This window comes from Mus musculus, chromosome 2 (genome assembly GCF_000001635.26).
Source record: "Mus musculus strain C57BL/6J chromosome 2, GRCm38.p6 C57BL/6J".
Lineage (NCBI taxonomy): Eukaryota > Metazoa > Chordata > Mammalia > Rodentia > Muridae > Mus > Mus musculus.
Genome location: NC_000068.7, coordinates 119,399,627 through 119,419,417, shown reverse-complemented (window position 1 = coordinate 119,419,417; position 19,791 = coordinate 119,399,627). Strand labels below are relative to the sequence as shown.

The 19,791-nt window shown below is 41.1% G+C and overlaps 1 protein-coding gene across 2 annotated transcripts in view; it reads left to right on the top strand.

Moving 5' to 3' along the window:
* Positions 1-19,791, top strand: part of Ino80 (INO80 complex subunit) — a 105,644-nt gene that overhangs the window by 59,268 nt on the left and 26,585 nt on the right. For both annotated transcript variants that reach the window (XM_030252004.1, NM_026574.4), the window contains 4 exons: positions 957-1,097; positions 6,791-7,016; positions 12,475-12,602; positions 16,994-17,088. In XM_030252004.1, the coding sequence (XP_030107864.1) occupies positions 957-1,097; positions 6,791-7,016; positions 12,475-12,602; positions 16,994-17,088 (590 nt within the window). The remainder of the gene's footprint in view (positions 1-956; positions 1,098-6,790; positions 7,017-12,474; positions 12,603-16,993; positions 17,089-19,791) is intronic.

The window sequence follows — 19,791 nt, the reverse complement described above, 5'->3', positions numbered from 1 at the left end:
GGGTAGTTAAATATAAATATATAACTTGTTTCATTTTATTTCATGTGTATTGGTATGAAGTTGTTAGATCCCTGGAATTGGAGTTAACAGTTGTGAGCTGTCACAAGGGTGCTAGGTCCTCTGGAAGAGCAGCTAATGCTCTTAACCATTGAGCATCTCTCCAGCCCTGGTAGTTAATGTTTTTGAATGGTTGTCTGATGGAGGCTAAAGAGAGGTTGTTTCCTGTTCATGAACATTTGTATTCCTGTCTCGTGTGAATAAGAAAAACAATCAGCATGTGGTGGTATATGTTTGCTTTCTTCAGCCCTTGGGGGACAGTGACAGGAAGATTACCACATGTTTTGAGGCCAGCCTGATCTACCTTGTGAGTTATATCTAGGCCAGAGATGATAGCATAATGCAACTTGTCTCAAAAAAGAATTACTGTTGGCAGGATATTGTAGCACATACCTTTAATCCCAGCACTCAGAAAGCAGCAGCAGGTGGTTCTCTGTGACTTGAAGACTAGCCTGTTCTACATAAAGAATTCTGGGCCATCAAAGGGTACACTGTCTCAAAAAGGATCATCTTTGCTAGAACTACATGATGCTGTTAGCACCTGATTTTATATTAAGAGAAAATTTAGATGAACATAGTCTTAATCATCATGGCTTGAGTTTACATCTGTAGTTATAACAAACTACTTAGTACACGTAGTATTTTGTCTGAAATACCTCTTCTGAAAGTAGAATTAGAAATGACATTTGTTTCTGTATACTAATAAAACTGCATTTTGAAATTAATGTGGGCCTAAACTACGTACTGTATGTTTGGTTCTAATTTGTGGTTGTTTAGATATAATAGTATTGGCCAAGAAAAAAAGTTCTTTAAGTTGAATAGTATATGACTCATTAACAGTAATTGTCCTTACACTAATTTTGGTTTGTTTTTTTTGTTTTTTGTTTTGTTTTTTTTAGTCTCTTGTTTTCAGCAGCCACTGTAAAGCAGTGAGTGGCTACTCAGACCATGTTGTCCATCAGCGGAGATCAGCTACCTCCTCACTTCGTTGCTGCCTCCTCACTGAGCTGCCGTCTTTTTTGTGTGTGGCCAGTCCACGAGTAAGTGCCACAGGAGAGAAGGAATGAAACCAATTATCCTGTAAGAATGAGCTAGTACTCAAGGGACAGTTTCTAAGCTGTTCAGTCTTAGTTTGTAAGAAGAGAAGTGCTGGGCGTGGTTATTCACTTTTGATCCTAAGACATGGGAATCTTGTGAGTTCAAGGCAAGACTGAATTACATAGTAAAACCCCATGCCAAAGAACATTAAAAATGGAGAATATCCATGATCCTGACCTTCCTAAGACAGTACTTCTCACCTTGAAATGTGCAGATTTGCAAATTATTATATGGTACATGGTTGCTACTTTTGATTAAGCCAGAGACTGTAAACTGTAATGAAACAAGGGGCTTGTTGAGTACATCATTCCTTAGCAGGATCAGAGAAAAGGAAGGAAGCCATTGTCACCTGCTTTGATGTTTTATTAAGGTCATAGGATTCTGGCTCAATTATTTGAAGATTCTCTCTGGCCTTATCTCAATACAGTCCAGGATCAGGCAATTTTCCAGTGTAGTGTTTACCTTCACAACAGCCTTGCCTGGACTATGGTTCCCAGGTGGGCTCTGCCTGAACATTGAGTAATGCTTGTACTAACCATTCAGTAGTTAAAACTTTCCGGGCGGGGGGCGGGGGGGGGGGGGTGCCTGGTAGTATTTCTGCTGTGGTTTCAGCATTGAGCATTTCTGTGTTCCCATATCCTATTTATCACAACAGAACTCCCAAGATTGCTGACAAAAGGCCCTGAAAGGTTGCCTTTGGTTCATTGGATTGGGTACTCTGCCTATGTCTTCTACTTCCTTCCTTTCCTCATTGATCATAGCCAGACAAAAATTCTTCCACAGTCCATGAAGAGGTATGTGAAGGAAGAAAGGCAGAATAGCGATGTGACCAAACTCAGTGTTTAGAGAAAAGAACCACATTTCTGCTTTCCCACCTTGCTGTTTTCTTTTGCTCCAGGAAGAACAGTTAGCCAAGGAGCACCTTCCTTTTGTGCTTTTATCTTGTTGCTCAACCCATCCCAAGTTTTCACAGGCTTATCCAAAGAGGAGTGTTTGAGGTCTTCTTGGAAACATTTATCTGCCATTATTTTTATCAGCTTGCATACTTTATTAAATGTACCAAAAAGACAGTCTGACAAAGGGTCTAGAGGAAGATGAATAGCAATGAAATGTGAATTCTGTGGGCTGCTGCCTGCTTAGATTTCTCTCTTAAGATGCTTGTTGTGTACTGAGTCCTGTGGACTACTGCCTGCCTAGGTTCTGTCTAAGGTCCTGTGCTGTGTGAACCCAACTCGCATGCCACTCTCTGCCCTGTTTGCTGGGTGTTTATGGAGAAAGTATTCCTGTCTCTCTGGAGAAATCTTAGAATGATAGTTGATTAGGAAAGTGTATGTTTTATAGAAAGTATCTAAAGCCAAGTACTTGTGTAGAAAGCAGCATCAGGCTTCACTGCTACATGGCTGATTTCATTCTCTTTTAACCTGATCTCTGTACCAAGATCCTAAGAGAGGAAGCTTAGGTTTCTGAAAGAGAAATGCCAGAACTATTATTCCTAGTATGTCATAAAGCCAATTAAAACTACTAAAAATTGTATTTATGCACATAAAAATTTTGTTACATTTCAAGACTTCCCAAATCTCTAATGACCGGTGTCAACTCAAAAACAGTCTTCCAAAAATCAGAAATTTAAACCAATAAAAATAATAAAGTACAGTCCCGGCCTGAAGCAGGAAGACTTATATCCCCATCACTGACACTTGGGTGTTTAAGGCAAGAGGGCTGGGGCTGGAGAGGTGGCTCAGTGGTTAAGAGTGCCGACTACTCTTCTGAAGGTCTTGAGTTCAAATCCCAGCAACCACATGGTGGCTCACAACCATCCATAACAAGATTTGACTCCCTCTTCTGGAGAGTTTGAAGATAGCTACAGTGTACTTATGTATAATAAATAAATAAGCCTTTAAAAAAAAAAGACAAGAGGGTTGTGAATTCAAGTCAAGCCTTGTCTCACAAGCAAAGAAAGAGAGAAAAGCAGAGAAAACACAATGTTTTTACAGGAGCTAGCTTGAAGTCTAAATTGCCATTTGTGACGGTGTTCTTTCTCTAAAGAATAATAAATGTAGTTTAGTAGTGGTGGTGCACACCTTTTGAGGCCAGCCTGGTCTACAGAGCTAGTTCCAGGACAGTAAGGGCTACTACACAGGAAGAAAAATGTAGCTTGAAGGAAGTTTTAGTCAGTGTAAATGTGGTATCATCACTGCCCTCTTCCCCACATGTTCTCTTGCCTCGTGCTTGTAAAGTTTTATTGTGTAGCACGTGCTGAACCTGAAGTAGGCATCATTACTTGATTGTGAGGACATGAGGACTCTAACCATGTCTGAATATTTTATACACATAACTAGGTTTCATCTTTCATCTCAATGCTAGGGTCCAATAAAGCAACATTTCATAAGATGCCATCCATTCTATTGACCTTAAACATTTAGTGAGGAGAGAGAAATTGATGGCCTTGGATCCTTGACTGGCCTACTGCTGCTTGAAGTCATTTCTCTGGTTCATGTTCTGGGATAACTGCCATTAAGGAAGGAGCTATTTTTCAATAGCTGAGAAATAGTTGTAGGTGATTAGCTGAGTAAGGAAGACCCTGGTTATTCATCTTACAAACCCAGAAGATTCCCACAGCTGGAGCAGGAACACACATGTCAGGAAGGACGCCTTAAGTGCTTAATGAAGCATCTCGTCAAACTACAGTAACTTCGGAGGTTAATGAAGCAAGGCATGGGGTTTGCATGTGCAAGTTGCAAGGGGCACAACCTTTAGACATTGTGATATGATGCTGTCACAAACAAAAGAGTTATATTGTATTTGTAGCTATCCATGACTGCATCTGGCCTGCAAGCACAGGTTAGACATGCCTGAACTAGACCCAGTGTGCATTCCCATTGGGTGGAGGAAAGAATGTTCTTTCCTGCCTCATCGCTCCTATACCTACACCTTCAGAGTTTGCAGAATAAGCTGTCTAGGTTGGAGCTAACTTAGAAGTAGGATTTAGTCTAAGTAGAAATGGAGTTTTTTGCTCTTTTAGACCTCCAAAATATACTGCTCACATACTTAGACCATGATATTCTATAAGTCCACATATATCTTGAACCAGGGCTCATCGTCAAAGCTTATCAAAAACTTTTTTAAAAAAATCATTAAGAATTGTGTCTTTAGTTAGATTCCCTGCACCTTCATGATGGCTTATAACTGATTGTTCCAGTTCTAAGGAATCTCTTCCCCTCTTTTGACTTCATGTGCACTAGGCACAGCCATAGTACATATGCATACATGTTAGGAAAACATACACATTAAAGAAAGAAGTTGCCTTTTATTCAGCCCTGGATGTGGATGTCAGCAAAAAATGAAATCTTGGTGAAAGTTTATAACTGAAATGTTTTGCTTTGTAAACTGCTAAGAGCGCCTAGATCTGTGTCCTTAGCAGGAGAGCATTGGGCCTGTGTCACTCTCCTTCCCTTGTCCTTCATTCTGAGCATCTAATGTCTGATTTTCCATCTTGAGATTATGGCCCAAAGTCTTAATTCTACTCTGAGTTATTTTTCATCCCAGAAAGACAAGAGAAGGTAGAGGATTTGTGTTTTAGGGTAAAATATACCAGTGTTAGTTTCCACTATCCAGTACCCCAGAACTTGGAAAGCTAAGGCAGGAGGAATATGAGTTTTAGGCTAGCTGGGCTGCATGTGAGGTCTGCTTCCCAAAACCATAAAGCGTCTAGGGATGTAGCTCAGTGGAAGAAGGTTTATCTAACATGAGTAAGTCCTTAAGTTCACTCCTCATTTGGAGAAGGTAATGCAGTCAGGAAGAAAAAATTTACCGTTTTACTCATTCTGGGGTGCATGGTGTTGAACATAATGCAGAACCTCCCTAAGGTCAGACATTCAGTCATTTTATAGAAGTACAACTGTGATATCTATTTTGAGGTGATGTGACTAACATCCTACATGGTAGATGTCTGCTCTGGGCCAGAGTCTGCTGGATTGCTGAGTAGAGAAGCCATTTCAGAGAGATGCCATTCTTGTAAACCTGCTTTGTGTTTCCATCTTTGTAATAATCTATTGAAAGACACAGTGAGTGTGAAGGAAAACAACAACAAAAAATATTCTGGAGGAAAGAAATCAGTAAGGGTCCCTAGATGTGTCTGCAGGAACATTTCAACCCTGACCAAGCTTGGGAGCTCTTGGCCCTTTGCTCTGGCCTTAGGTAATTTTGCAAATGAGCCATAGATGGCACTGTTTCATAACAGACTCAGTTCTTCTCTGCATGCCAACTAGTGTTTTTATCTGGCTGTTGATAAATGAGACTGTTTCTCTGTTCTTGGTACCATGTGGTTTTTAGAAGCACCTGCAGCTCCACATTCAGCTAGCTGTATTGTATAGCTCTGCTTCCGAGGCTGGGGTGTGTATTGGCTCCCCCTTCTCTAGAGTCACCTCTGTGATCTGCTCCCATCAAGGAGCATATCCAAGGTTGAGGATCACTCCTCTATAACAGCTGATACATGAAAAACACAATAGTTCACAGCAGAGCAGACTTTATAGCAACCTATGTTCCAAGAAGTAATAGAGCTGCCTAACTTGGTACAACAGATGCCCTGTGCTCTGATCCTCCCACACTCTGGCTCTCACTCTTTATACCTCCCACCTCCCCATCTCTTTGTCTGCTTTTAAGCTTTGTCTTATTTACTGCTTACTGTGAATGGGCTTTTAGCTTTTTCATCATCTTGGACTGGTGGATTAGTACAGCCTTTACTTGTTAACAAGAGGTTATGTTTAACAGTCTTCTTACCACATGACATCACAGGCAAACCTGTGTTTCTAAATTGGCAAAGTAATCTTTTTCCTTTGGGAAGGCCACATTTTAGTTTTATTGGGGTGTACTATATGTACTATATGATGATGTTTTGTGTAGTCTCTGCCCTTGTCGAGAATGAATCTGTTGCTTATTGATGTTTGCTTCCTTCTATCCCCTGTGTTCCTTTTTCCTTTTCCAGCATGGCTTGAAAGAGGGTTTCCCTTTTTTTCCTTTAGGTTTATCCATGCGAAGTATTCAGAAACAAAGAAGTTTTGCCATGAAAGCATTAAAGATAGCTTAAGGTGTGTCAGACAAACACTGTAGTCCTTTCTGACTGCTGTCTGTCTCAGGCTTCCTTTCTGACATCACTGTCATAAGTGGCCATAGCACTTGTAATAAGTGGGTGGTAAATGTATATTGAGAGTAGATATCCAGACTAGAATCTTACTTTATCTACATGCACCTTTTTATATCTTTTGATTGCAGGTTCATGTGATTAGCGATTACCAGTTTGCCCAGAGAAGCTCTCAAATTGAGTTAGTCTTTGCCTTCATCTTACTATGCTAGAGGATGAAATATAAAGCCACCAGTCTGAGGTTATTCACATTGATCTGATTTCAGAGTTGTGGGCCTAGGGATAGAGCTCAGCATTCACAAGCCTGAAACTTGCTATAACCCCCACTGGGTAGGTGAAAGGACTACTCAGGTGGCTTCTTGAGAATTTGGAGGCCAGCCTGAGCTATATGAGATCCTATCTCAGAAGGAAAAAAAGTTGATTTCCCTCAAAGGCTTGATGTGTGTGACAAATGGCAGAAGAGCCATTTTATTGTCTGCGAATTTTACCCTGCAGGTCACCGCAGTGCCGTTGGATTCTTACTGTAATGACAGAAGTGCAGAGTATGAGAGAGGAGTTCTGAAGGAAGGAGGGAGTCTGGCTGCCAAGCAGTGTTTGTTGAATGGGGCTCCTGAGCTGGCTACGGATTGGCTGAGTCGCAGATCCCAGTTCTTCCCAGAGCCAGCTGGAGGGCTGCTGAGCATTAGACCCCAGAACGGCTGGTCTTTCATCAGAATTCCAGGTGAGTTTTCTGCTCTTTGGAGCATGTTTCCAGCTTTGACAAGAGGAGAAAGGGGGAGAAAGCCCATGTGATAGTTTTTGTTGTTTGGTATTTGGAGTTCCTGAGGTTTCTAACTCTCCTAACCTGTAACTTATAGGTAAAAATATGAGTACTTTGTGTCTTGAGTGGAAAGATGATGATTGAAATGTTTCTAGATTTGTTCGTGAGTACTCTCCTTTGATAAGAAGAGTGTAATGTCACTTTTTTAAATGGGAGAAGGTTGGGGTGCTCATGGGTAGAGTGCTTATCTAGTATGCACAAGGCCCTCACCAGATGACCCCCCACACACACACACCCCAAAACCCCACAAAGTTTAGGAAAGACTTCAGGTCGAATGAGTGCAGTTGTTTTGTGCCATTGCCAGTGGAATGAATGAGAATGTCGTCACTCCCACAGAGCCTAGTTAAGTAGCATAAACAGTGTCCTGCACAAGGTCTAGAGATCTAAATGATAGCAAGAGGAAAAACAGTGTGTTTTGTGCCAAAACACTAGCAGATTCCCAGACCCCCTTGGGTCAAGGTCCAGGATGGAAAGGAAACTAGGTTTTCATCTTTGCTTTAGTGAGACTGCACTAAGGAAGTTGAACCAGAGGCTTCACAGACTGATGCAGTTTACACCTGCTGGCAGCCTGCAGCCTGCAGTGTTGGCTTGGTTGTCCAAATTCTCTGCTGTCCTGATTGTATTATTACTGAAATTTAATGGATGCATACTAGGGACTATACTCTCAAAAGGGAGCGTCTAGTATAAGTGACAGCTGGATTCCAATGTGGAGGACCTGTTTGTCTTTGTTTCTTGTGAAGGCTTTATCATCCTGTTTGTAGCCTTTGGAGTGCTTTAACTGAAAGCTGTCTGTTTGGGAACCTACATTGCATATGGCCTTGGAAGTGACTTTAGAATACATGAAAGCCGTGGGTAAAAGTGATTGGAAGTTAGGGAAAGCCCAAGCATAAAGCAGGACAGAGCAGACACTGCCGACATGGAGGGAGAATGAAGAATAGGTACCAAAAGAAGCAAGATGCACTGCATTTCTTCTTCCTTCATTCTGGCTCTTTGGTTCCCAGTATAGTAGTAGAAGGCCTATTGCTGGCGCTGTGGGAAATCTCTTGTGGCTTTTCCTGTTCTTTGAAAGAAAAATGGACCTTGTTTAAATAGCAGGAAGTGTCTGAGTTCTTTTCGCATCGATAAAAAGCACCAGCCTCACTGGCTGTTTACTGTGAGAACCAACAAGCTCCTCACCGACCCCATTGTACTCTGTGGGCTAGCTGGGGTGGGGTGGGGGCAGGGAGGGTATCATTTGAACCTGTGTTTTATCTCTTCTATACTTTTACATTTTTTGGTTCCCTGGGAAAAGTGGAGTCTTTTGCATTCTTTGAAAGACTGAACAAAATTTCATGGGTTTCATGCTTTGATTGCTTCTGCAGGTTTCAGCCCTTCAGAGGGGTTCTTTCCTTGGAAAAGAGAGACATTTAATCTTCTGTCTTGTGACTTAAAGCTGTAGACAGTAAGAACCTATTTTTAAATGTAATACCATAGGATTGCAGGAAAGATTGTGAGAGAATGGATAGTTCTGATTTGAGGTCTAATTTTAAAGAAAGGGCTGAGGCTGGGTTTGGCTGGACAGAATCTGCTTGATTTCTTGGTAATTATGCTTCTGGTGTTTACCCTGCTTTGCCACAAGTAGTGCTTTTGTACAGCACACCTGGGTAGCTCTTAAAAATTGAGTGATGTATGCCGGGCGCCAAAGATACCAGTGTGGACAGTAAAAGAAAGGTCTTGTTTTCCTGCATATCTCACTAAAGACAAATGCTGGATATTGGTTTGTTTTGTATAGCACATTCACTGGTTAACTCAGATATTTTTGGTTCTTTAAGTGTTTCAATCTCTTGGTTCAAGTCTGTTTCTTTGGGACCTTTTCTTTTAAAACAGTCCCAAAAGGTCCAAATTAGTCTAAGGATGTAGCTCACTGTATAGCACTCACCTTGTATGCATGAAGCCTGTGTTTGACCCCTAGCACCACAAAAAGCAAAACCAACCCAGATTTTAGTCCATCTGTGTTCACCTCCCTCAGTCACAAGCAGGCAACACTTGCTATTTCTGTTATGTTTGAGTTCATCTTTGTGTGCATGTGCACTTGTGTGTATGTGTGCATGTGTGTCTTTACCTCTTCACCTTTCTTTTTTTAAATATTTATTTATTTTATGTATATTAGTACACACTGAAGCTGTACAGATAGTTGTGAGCCTTCTTATGGTTGTTGGGAATTGAATTTTTAGGACCTCTGCTCGCTCCAGTCAACCCTGCTTGCTCAGTCCCTGCTCGCTCCAGCCCAAGGATTTATTTATTATACACTGTAGCTGTCTTCAGACACACCAGAAGACGGCATCAGATCTCATTATGGGTGGTTGTGAGCCACCATGTGGTTGCTGGGAATTGAACTCAGGACCTTAGGAAGAGCAGTCAGTGCTCTTACCTGCTGAACCATCTCTCCAGCCCCCTCTTCACCTTTCTAATACTAGTTTATCCTAGTTACCAAACTAGGTAAAGAAACTCTGGGAGGCAGGAAGTGTGAAGACTGTTTAATCATAGTTTTGAAGTCAGTAAAGGGGATGGAGAAGTAGGCTGCCAACTTATGAGAATTTGCTGTTCCTACAGAGGATCCAGGTTTAGTTCCCAGCACCCATATTGTGGCTTACAAAAGTCCAAATCACCAGTTCCAGAATTTGCAGTGCCCTCCTCTGACCTCCATGAGTACCATGCACATATGCAATATACATACACACATGTAGGCAAATATTCATACTGTCTGAGGGTTAGTATTGCTGTGATGAAACACCATGACCAAGCAACCTAGGAAGACAAGGTTTGTTGGTTTATGCTTCCACATTGCTGTTCATCAGTGGAGGAACCTAGAGGGCATAGAGGAGTGCTGCTTGCTGGCTTGCTCATAATAGTTTACTTAGGCTGCTTTCTTATAAAACCCAGGACCACCAGCCCAGGGGTGTCACTATGCACAATAGGCTGGACCCTTTCCCATCAATCATTAATTAGGAAAATGCATTACAGCTGGATTTTATGGAGGCATTTTTCTCAACTTGAGGTTCTCTGATTTCTGATAACTATTTTTTTAAAAGATTTATTTGTTATTATACATAAGTACACTGTAGCTGCCTTTAGATGCACCAGAAGAGGGCGTCAGATCTTGTTACGGATGGTTGTGAGCCACCATGTGGTTGCTGGGAATTGAACTCAGGACCTTTGGAAGAGCAGTCAGTGCTCTTAACCACTGAGCCATCTCTCCAGCCCTTCTGATAACTCTTATCTTGTGCCAAGTTGACATAAGACTAGCCAGCACACATACACATAAAATAAATAAATCTTTTATTACAAAGTAACTTGATGCCTCTCAGATTCTAGACACCATACAGATTTGTGTGTGCTCTACTGTTTGTTCTGAAGGGGTGTGTCTGAATGGAGAGAGGACATAAGCACTATAAAAATGTGGAGAGCTTTTTTGCCCACTCCCTTTCAAAAAATGTATGGCTTTAAAAAAGGGAAAACAAAAAGATGACTGGGTCTGTCAGAAAGAGTAAAAGCTATCAAAATCAAGAGAAGCCATAGAGAAGGAACTGTGAGGAGAAGGGAGCTTTGTGAGTTGTTTTGAAAGCATGGCTGCCTGATGAGACTAGGAATTTCCACTTGCCTCCTCGTCTGGTGCCAGGGAGAGAGCTCAGCACTCACTCCAGCCCCGCTGCAGTCATTTGATTGTGCTGGTCAGGAGACAGCAAAGAGAAGAACATTTCAGTAATCTAAACAGGAGCAAACAAAGAGGCTGAACAAAGGTGTGGACCACAGCGGCCGGGAGGGCAGGGCAGTGTGTCCTGGCAGTATTCCGAAGGTGGGAAAAGGCGGGCTGCAGTGCAGAGGAGTAAACATCCAGGACCCATAGCTTTGTAGCAAAAACAGAGCAGCTGGTGATTTGTTATGGTGCTGTCAGCACATCCGTTCTTACTCGGTGTAGACAATAATTGTGTACTTGGCAAATAGTGGCAAGAATGACAGTTGAGAACTCTTGGACTACTCTCAATAGTTGGCCTTTGCAGTTCTGAAGAAAGCATGCTTTAACCTGGGAAACTAAGGATAGACAGTTTGACTTAGTATTGTCTCTACTTTTGGTAGGCAGTTGTCAGTGTAAAATTCTCTGTGTTTTTTTTCTTTTTCTGTGTTCCCCAGCCACTTCCATGTATACTCTTAAGCAACCCCTCAAGCCTCCTTTCTTCCTCTTCTGTTGCAGCAATTGTTCAGGGCATGTTTATGAACGGTCTGCAAACAGGAAACTCTCCTTCCTGGAGTATGATATGAGTGAATGGTACTGAATGGATAAGATGAGAACTTGTGAGTTAAATGTTCTTAAAAGATCTCTGGCTGAAATGTGTTTTATATGGGAAGAGGAAGGAGAAAACACAAGTTAGTGAGTGAAAGCAGTTTGATTTCACAGAAACTCCAAGTCTGTTCTTTCTGAAAACCTGGGAGTAGGGCCCACTGAAAGAACACACACTAGGCAATGGCCCTGGAATTGATAGCAAGGTACTGAAGAGTGTCAATGGTAGGCACATTTATTTGCCTTTCTTGGAGTTTACATGGTCTCCAGCCTGCTGTCCTTATCTCAGTATATTCTCATACTTTTAGGATGTAACCACGGTACTAGCTACTGTTCTGTGCTGTGGAGAGACACCGTGATAAATACAACTTACAAAAGAAAGCATTTACTTAGATGCTTATGGTTTTGCGATCTGAGTCCATGATCGGCCTGACAGGGAGCATAGCAGTAGGCAGACAGACATGATGCTGGCACAGTAGCTGTGAGCTTACATCTTTCCTACAAGTTGGAAGCAGAAAGGGAAAGAGACTGGACCTGACATGGCCTTTGGAAATTCTTTGGGAACCTCAAACCCCACCCCCAGTGACATCTTCTCTAACAAAGCCACACCTGCTAATCTTTCCCAAAGAGTTCTACTAACTGAGGAGTTATTCATGAGTCTCATTCAAATAGTACAAGCACAGAATTAGAAGAAACAAGTTTCTAGTTTATTTAACAAAGGACTAGAGTGTCTAGGTTACTGACAACACGGTTCTTGTCATTGGCAATAACTCTGCATCCTTGGTGTCTACTCAGTAAGACCATACATCTAAAAGGTGCTGTCAGCTGAGAAGCTGCCTCCACCTCTCAGGGTGTGTCTTCAGTACCCCTGGAGTCAGGATTTAGCAGAGCTTTCCATTCCGCCTCTAGAGCACGTTCCTGTTCCAATGAGACAAGCATCCTGATAATAGAAATTTTGGCTGCATACAGCTTTGCAGTGGGTGATTTGTTGCTTCAATTAAATAGTTTCCTCCCTCCATCCCTCCCTTTTTTTCTCCCCAGGCAAGGAGAGCCTCATCACTGACAGTGGAAAGCTGTATGCCCTTGATGTCCTGTTGACTCGGCTCAAGTCTCAAGGACATAGGGTCCTTATCTACTCTCAGATGACCAGAATGATAGACCTGCTGGAGGTAGGCGAAGGAACCTTGGGGACCTAGGAGTCTTTGACATTTAATTTTGATAGGAATCTGGTGTCCCTACTAATATCAGCTTTTTGTGGTTTTATATATCGAAGGAGCAGAGTGAGTGCCCCCCCCCCAATAATGCAGAGGACTTCTATTTTTTCCCTAGCCGGGAAGTGTAGAGTACTTTTCTTTTACTAGAAAAGGAATTCCATAGTTTTAAAGCAGATCCCAGCCTTGGGAGTCTCTTGAATTCTGTATAGAAGTCAGGATTGGGGATTCAGACTTTTTATATAAAAACCTAGGTTGCAGCTATTCAGGTGGAGTTAGGTGTAATGGTTCTCATCTTGACTATACATTGCAGACATTGAAATGAGGTCTGAGAATTAACTAGGATATTTAAAATTTAAAGACTCCTGAGGTAATGTTAATGTATAGCCATGGTTCACCACTGCGTTAGCCATCAAAGACAACAGTGTGATACATGTTTTGTTTAGTTACTTACATGTTTAGGGTCTCTCTATTTTCATGTCTGAAAAATGACTATTTGTGGAAGCGGGAGAGGCCATAGACATAGAAACAATAGAACAAGAACAAATAATCACATACCAACGGAGCGAAGTCTCTTATAGGAAAGTTGCAGTAAGCTAAGGTATCTGGCGATCAGAACTATGTAAACGGCTTGTATTTTTTTACTTGGGTTTAATATATCAAAGGCTCTATGTTCCAGCCTGCTATTTCAAGGAGTAATTAAGTAGAGATTACCATGATTATTTCTACCTGAGAATAAGGGGATAAGAACCATGGTAATACAGAAGGAATGAATACAGTAGCAAAAGGGAAGGTTGGACCAGTGAGATGACTCAGCAGAGAAGGGCACTTGCCTCCAAGTCTAAAGACCTTTGTTGAGTCCCCAGAACCCACATGGTTGAGAACCCACAAATTGTCCTCTGACCTTCACATGTGCATCTATGCATGCACACATATATACAGACACAGAGAATAAAACATTATCTTAAAAAGGAGTGGGAAGCTTTGGAGGGTTTTTTGTTTTGTTATTTTTTTTTGTTGTTGTTTTGTTTTTTGTTTTTTGCAAGCCAGAGCTGGCTTGGTGAATTTTACAGGGAATTTATCCATTGGGGGCAGGTTCCTTTTAATAATTAGTCAACTTCTTTTAGCAAGAAATATAATAAGCAACACCTGAAGTCAATTTATCTCTAAGTCTTAGATTTCACACAGTGCTTGAATTTTTTTTTTGTTTTTCAAGACAGGGTTTCTCTGTATAGTCCTGAATTTTACAGGGAATTTATCCATTGGGGGCAGGTTCCTTTTAATAATTAGTCAACTTCTTTTAGCAAGAAATATAATAAGCAACACCTGAAGTCAATTTATCTCTAAGTCTTAGATTTCACACAGTGCTTGAATTTTTTTTTTGTTTTTCAAGACAGGGTTTCTCTGTATAGTCCTGGCTGTCCTGGAACCCACTCTGTAGACCAGGCTGGCCTAGAACTCAGAAATCTGCCTGCCTCTGCCTCCCGAGTGCTGGGATTAAAGGCGTGCGCCGCCACGCCCGGCAGTGCTTGAATTTTAACTTTTAACTCGACAAACTTTCCGATTTGTTTTATGACATCACCTATTTATAAATGATAGGAAAGTCCTAACAAGTACTAGCATAAGAGAGGTGATTAAGCATTGTTGTAAATATTTTCTTTTGATTGGTTGGTATTCATGACAGTCTCATATTTCCCAACATACATCCCAGAAAGTGGAGCCTAGGGCTTTATTTATATATGCTAGGTAAGCGATATCCTCAGCCATGTTTGGTGGTGTAAATCTTAAGTACAGTAAGGCTTTAATAGCAGTTCAACTAAAAGAACTGTTGATGTATCTCCCACACTCTTCGCAGACCAAATGATGCCAATAGCTAAGACAGTGGAAGTACCAGTCCTACAATAAGGCTCTTCTTAGTTCTTGTGTGCTACTTGCTTCATCCTGAAGAGTTGGGGAAAGTACAGGTGAAGTGGTGATTGCCAGCTGTTATGAATTACAAAGAGAGAGGCTGGAGAAAGGGCTCAGCTGTTCATATCACTGGCAGCTCTTCTGCAGGTTCAGTTCCCAGCATCTACATGGCAGCTCACAACTATCTCTGATTCCAACCACAGAGGATCGAGCACTCTCTTCTGGCCTACACTGCCATCCTACAAATGTAGTTCACAGACATATATGCAGGCAAAACACCCGTACACACATATTTCTTTTTCTTTTAATTAAAAAAAAAAAAAAAGAACAATACACAATGAGCTAGGTAAAGGTGGCAAAGTCTTTCTTTTTGGGGGGCTATGTATGTATATGCCTGGTGCCCAAGTAAGTCAGAAAAGGACTTTGGATCCCTCTGGATTAAGGATGGTCATGGGCCCTAAGATAAATCATTATGTTATCCCTCTGAGAGCACTCTTGATTTTTTTAATTATTTATTTTATATAGATGAGTACACTGTACTTATTTTCAGACACACCAGAGGGGGGCGTCAGATCCCATTGCAGGTGGTTGTGAGCCACCATGTGGTTACTGGGATTTGAACTCAGGACCTCTGGAAGAGCAGTCAATGCTCTTAACCACTGAGCCATCTCTCCAGCCCCAATCTTCATTTCTTAATGTAGGCACTTAAAGCTATATAAACTTTCCTCTTAGGACTACTTGCATTAATTCTGTGTTTTGGTGGATCCTTCATTTCTATTTGATTCTGAGAACTTTTTATTTCCTTTGTAAAAGGAAATAGCTGACTTTTCAGTGTCAAATTGTATTTTAAATATTTTCATTTTTATGTATATCTGGGGGAAAGGAGTATGTACATGTGAACAAAGTTGCCGAGGGGCCAGAGGGTGGTGTGAGATCCCTTAGCACAGGAATTACAGGCCTTCATTGTGAGCCTCTCCATGCGGGTACAGAGAGCCACGCACGCGTAGATTCTCCTTGTGAGCAGTATGTTCTCTTGACTATGGAGGTGTCTCCAGTCTTCATTAGTGTGTGTTTAATCTCATTAGATTGTATATTCACTAGGATTTTATTTGCTGTTGACCTGTGTTCTTACTCCATTGTGATCACATACTATATACAAAATTATTTTAGTTTTTCTGTGTTTGCTGAGGCTTACTTTTTGTCCTAATATATAGTCTATTTTGGAGAAAGTTACACTATGGCAAAGGTCACTAGAGCCATGGGAAACCAATATAAATCTTTCCAAAATGTAGAACTTACTGGTCTTTTGATTTTGGTTAGTTAGTTCTTGTAGTAACGAGGATTGAAATAGTCCCTTAATAGTCCCTGGTTATCTTTCAAGTTCTTGTTGTAAAATGCCAACTTACTGAGCAGCCCAGACTGGTTTTGTTTACTCAGTAGCCCAGGCAGGCCTTGAACTTCCTTCTGCTTTAGTCTTCCAAGTAGCTGGAATTACAGAGCTGTTCCACAAGGCCCAGCTAAGTAGTCTTTTTCAGTAGAGAAGAGTTACATTTTAAACTACAGTTTACCTTAACTGTGGTTTTTAATTGATATATTCCAAGAGTCCCCAGTACCTGGAATATATATACTATTTTTTCTGTACATACCTAAAAATAGTTTTATCAAGTAAGAGACAACTCATAGCTAATAATAAAATAAAATGTTAATATACTACATCAAAGTTATCTAAAAATTATTAATTGGCCTGGTGTGATACAAGCCTTCAATCCTACCACTCAGAGGCACAGGTAGGCAGATCTCTCTAAGTTCAGGGGCATTCTAGTCTACACAGAGTTCCAGGGATACATAGAAAGGCCTGATCTCATAAATAGAACCCTTACTAATTTCTTGTTTCCCATTTCATATTTTCAAACATCAGCTTTCCTGTAGGTAGACTGAAACATGGATTGTTAAACCGGAGTTTGGGGGCTATTGGTACTGTTTGCTGAGAAAGAGGAGACTGAGGCTACCTGCTTCTGGTTTCCTGTTGCCAGGCTGTCATCGCATTTGCTCTGTAGCTGTGGTGGTTCTTAAAACTCCTGATCCTTCTTCTGCCACCACCTCCAAATTATTGAAAAGAAACTGGTTGTGCTCATAGCTATCAAAAATTACTTAGTGACTGAAAAGCCATTTTAGTTTGGGGATTATTCTTATTTGGGGGAGATTGTTTATAAGCCCACAGAAATCTCTATTGGATTAGTTTCCAAGTCGAGATTGAGATTCTGAGTTGATCTTGAATTTCAGGAATAATAAACTCATTTAATTGTACTTTTACAATCATTTCCTCCCCCTTTCTGTGTATAGTGAATTGAGTCTGGTATGGATAAAGTTGGCAAAAGCTTAAGAGTTAGAATGTAATCATTGGCATCAAATTTATTGTGTCCCTTAATCCTGGTTGGCAGGAATATATGGTATACAGGAAGCATACCTACATGAGGCTGGATGGCTCGTCCAAGATCTCAGAGAGACGGGACATGGTGGCTGATTTTCAGACCAGGTAACATTAATTGAATTACAAAAACTCTTCTTTCCATTTTCCTCTAGGGTTTTAAATGATGAGTGTTTTTTGTTTGTTTGTTTGTTTGTTTTGGGTTTTCTTGCTTTTAAGCCAATAGTCTTAGATACTAATCAATTACACTAGTGTGCACCTTTTGCTTACATGCATGCATGTGTGCATGTGTGTCCATGTGTGTTTACTATATGTGTTTCTATGTACTTGTGGAGAACAGATAGCAACACTACATGTTTTCCTCACCAAATTGCTCTTCACTGACTCTCACTGAACCTGGAGGTCACTGAATTGTACAAGAGTACTGTTTTAGTTAGGGTTTCTATTTCTGAGAAGAGACACCATGACCAAGGAAACTGTTATAAAGGAAAACATTTAATTGGGATTGGCTTACAGTTTCAGAGGTTTAGTACATTATCGGCATGGTGGCTTGCAGACAGACATGCTGGAGAAGGAGCTGAGAGTTCTACACCTTGATCTGCAGGGAGCAGGAACATTGTCACAGCCCCCATAGTGACATATCTTCCTACAAGGCCACACTGACTAGTACCACTCCCTATGGCCAAGCATTCAAATACATGAGTCTATGAGGCCATTGCTATTCAAACCACCACAAGTAGCTAGATAACAAGGCCCACCACATCTAGCTACTGCCTACTATTCTAAGAGTTGGCTAAATCTGCTTATGGTGATTTAGATCAAAGGAAGAGAATACCAATATGAAATAAGATACGGCTGTATAGCTCTGGCTTTCCTAGAACTAGCTCCGCAGACCAGGCTAGCTTTGAGTTTGCAGTTATTCTTTGCTTCTTCCTGAATGCTAGGATTACAGGCATGAGTGACCACACACAGACCCCCTTCCCCTTGCCATATCAGTGCCTACTATTTTGAAAAGTAAAAGTGTTTTATTTTTAGGGTGAGGATGGAGACAAGGTCACAGGTAGTTTATGTTGATCTTATACCCTTAATATCCCCTGCCTCTACCTTTGTGGTGCTGGGATTACAGGCATTGCTACTACAGCAATAAAAGGATTTCTGAGTATGAATGAGGATTCCCCAAAGTAGAGAATGTCAGTGTCTATGAAGAAAAATATTCACAAAGTTACGTTAGACTAAGGACATAGCTCAGTGGTGGAGAGCTTACTTAGCATGCACAAGACAGAAGCCAAAAAGTCGCTATGTCTGAGAGTTTGTTTATGGTTGGTTTTTAGTTTGTTTCTGCAATACATTTCCTGTGAGATTTCTAGAATTGTAGATACAGACATTATGACAATTTGCAGTGGAGTTCAATCTATTCTGTTCATAGCTCTCAGTAGTAGTTCATCTCCCAGCTGCTATGTGCCTATGAAATTTCAAATACAACATGATAAGTGTTGGGGGTTTACAGGAGTTATGCTGTCCTGTGTGCTGCTTCTCACTGTGCTAAGCAGATCCCAGTGACTGCTCTCCTCAAAGAGAAAGCCAAATTCCTCTGCATATAGATCTCTAAACCCCATTCTTAGTGTTCTTTCTTATATTTGGAGAATTGAGAAATTTGATAAAAAAGCTGGAGAAGACAGAGGACCTGGTTGGGTTCTTGGCACCCAAATAGTGGCCTCACTAAGTCCTGTCCAAGTAACTCTAGTCCAAAAGTATCTGAGACCCTTTTCTAGCCTCTCCATACACTGGTTCACAGACCTACATGCTGGCTAACCACAACTGTTTTGTTGTGCTTTTGTTTCTAGAGACAGGGTTTCTGTATATAACAGTCCTGGCTGTCCTGAAACTCACTCTGTAGACCAGGCTGTCCTGGAACTCATAGAGATCCGCCTGCCTCTGCCTCCTGAGTGCCGGGAGTAAAGGTGTGCGCCACCACACCCATTTTAAGACTAACCACATTTTTTTAATTTGAGAAAAAAATTTAAGGGAAATAATTTAGATATTATGGTGTGAATAAGAATGGTTCTGACTTTCTGGATTTCAGTTATATGCTTGGTTAGTATTTATCTTTTTTTTTAAGATTTATTTGTTTATTATGTATATGAGTACACTGTACTCATGGTTGTGGGCCTTCATGTGGTTGTTGGGAATTGAATTTTTAGGACCTCTGCTCGCTCCAGTCAACCTTGCTTGCTCTGGTCGGTCCAGTTTGCTCTACTCAACTCTGCTTGCTCAGTCCCTGCTCACTCCAGCCCAAAGATTTATTTATTGTTTTACATAAGTACACTGTAGCTGTCTTCAGACACACTAGAAAAGGGTGTCAGATCTCATTACAGATGGTTGTGAGCCACCATGTGGTTGCTGTGATTTGAACTCAGGACCTTCAGAAGAGCAGTCAGTGCTCTTACCCACTGAACCATCTTGCCAGCCCAGTATTTATCTTTTTAATACTTGAGAAGAGAACTAAATATCTAGCTATTTGTATTTATTACTTTCTCCTATTTCTTGTTTTACTTGTCCATTTGTTTTCTTGAGTTAAGTTCTCATATAATCCAGGTTCTTTGAATGGCAGATCCTCTTGTTTAAAGCAGGGTCTTTCACTGCATCCTAAATTGCCCTTAGATCTCTAACATGTTCAAATCTAGTGACTGAGTTTACAGCTATTCTAGCTGACCCAGTTTGGGGATTAGGGGGATTGGGAAGGAGGTATGGAGGCCATAGATCAATGTCAGGTGTCTTCCTCACTTTATTTTTCAGTCAGGTTCTTTCCAT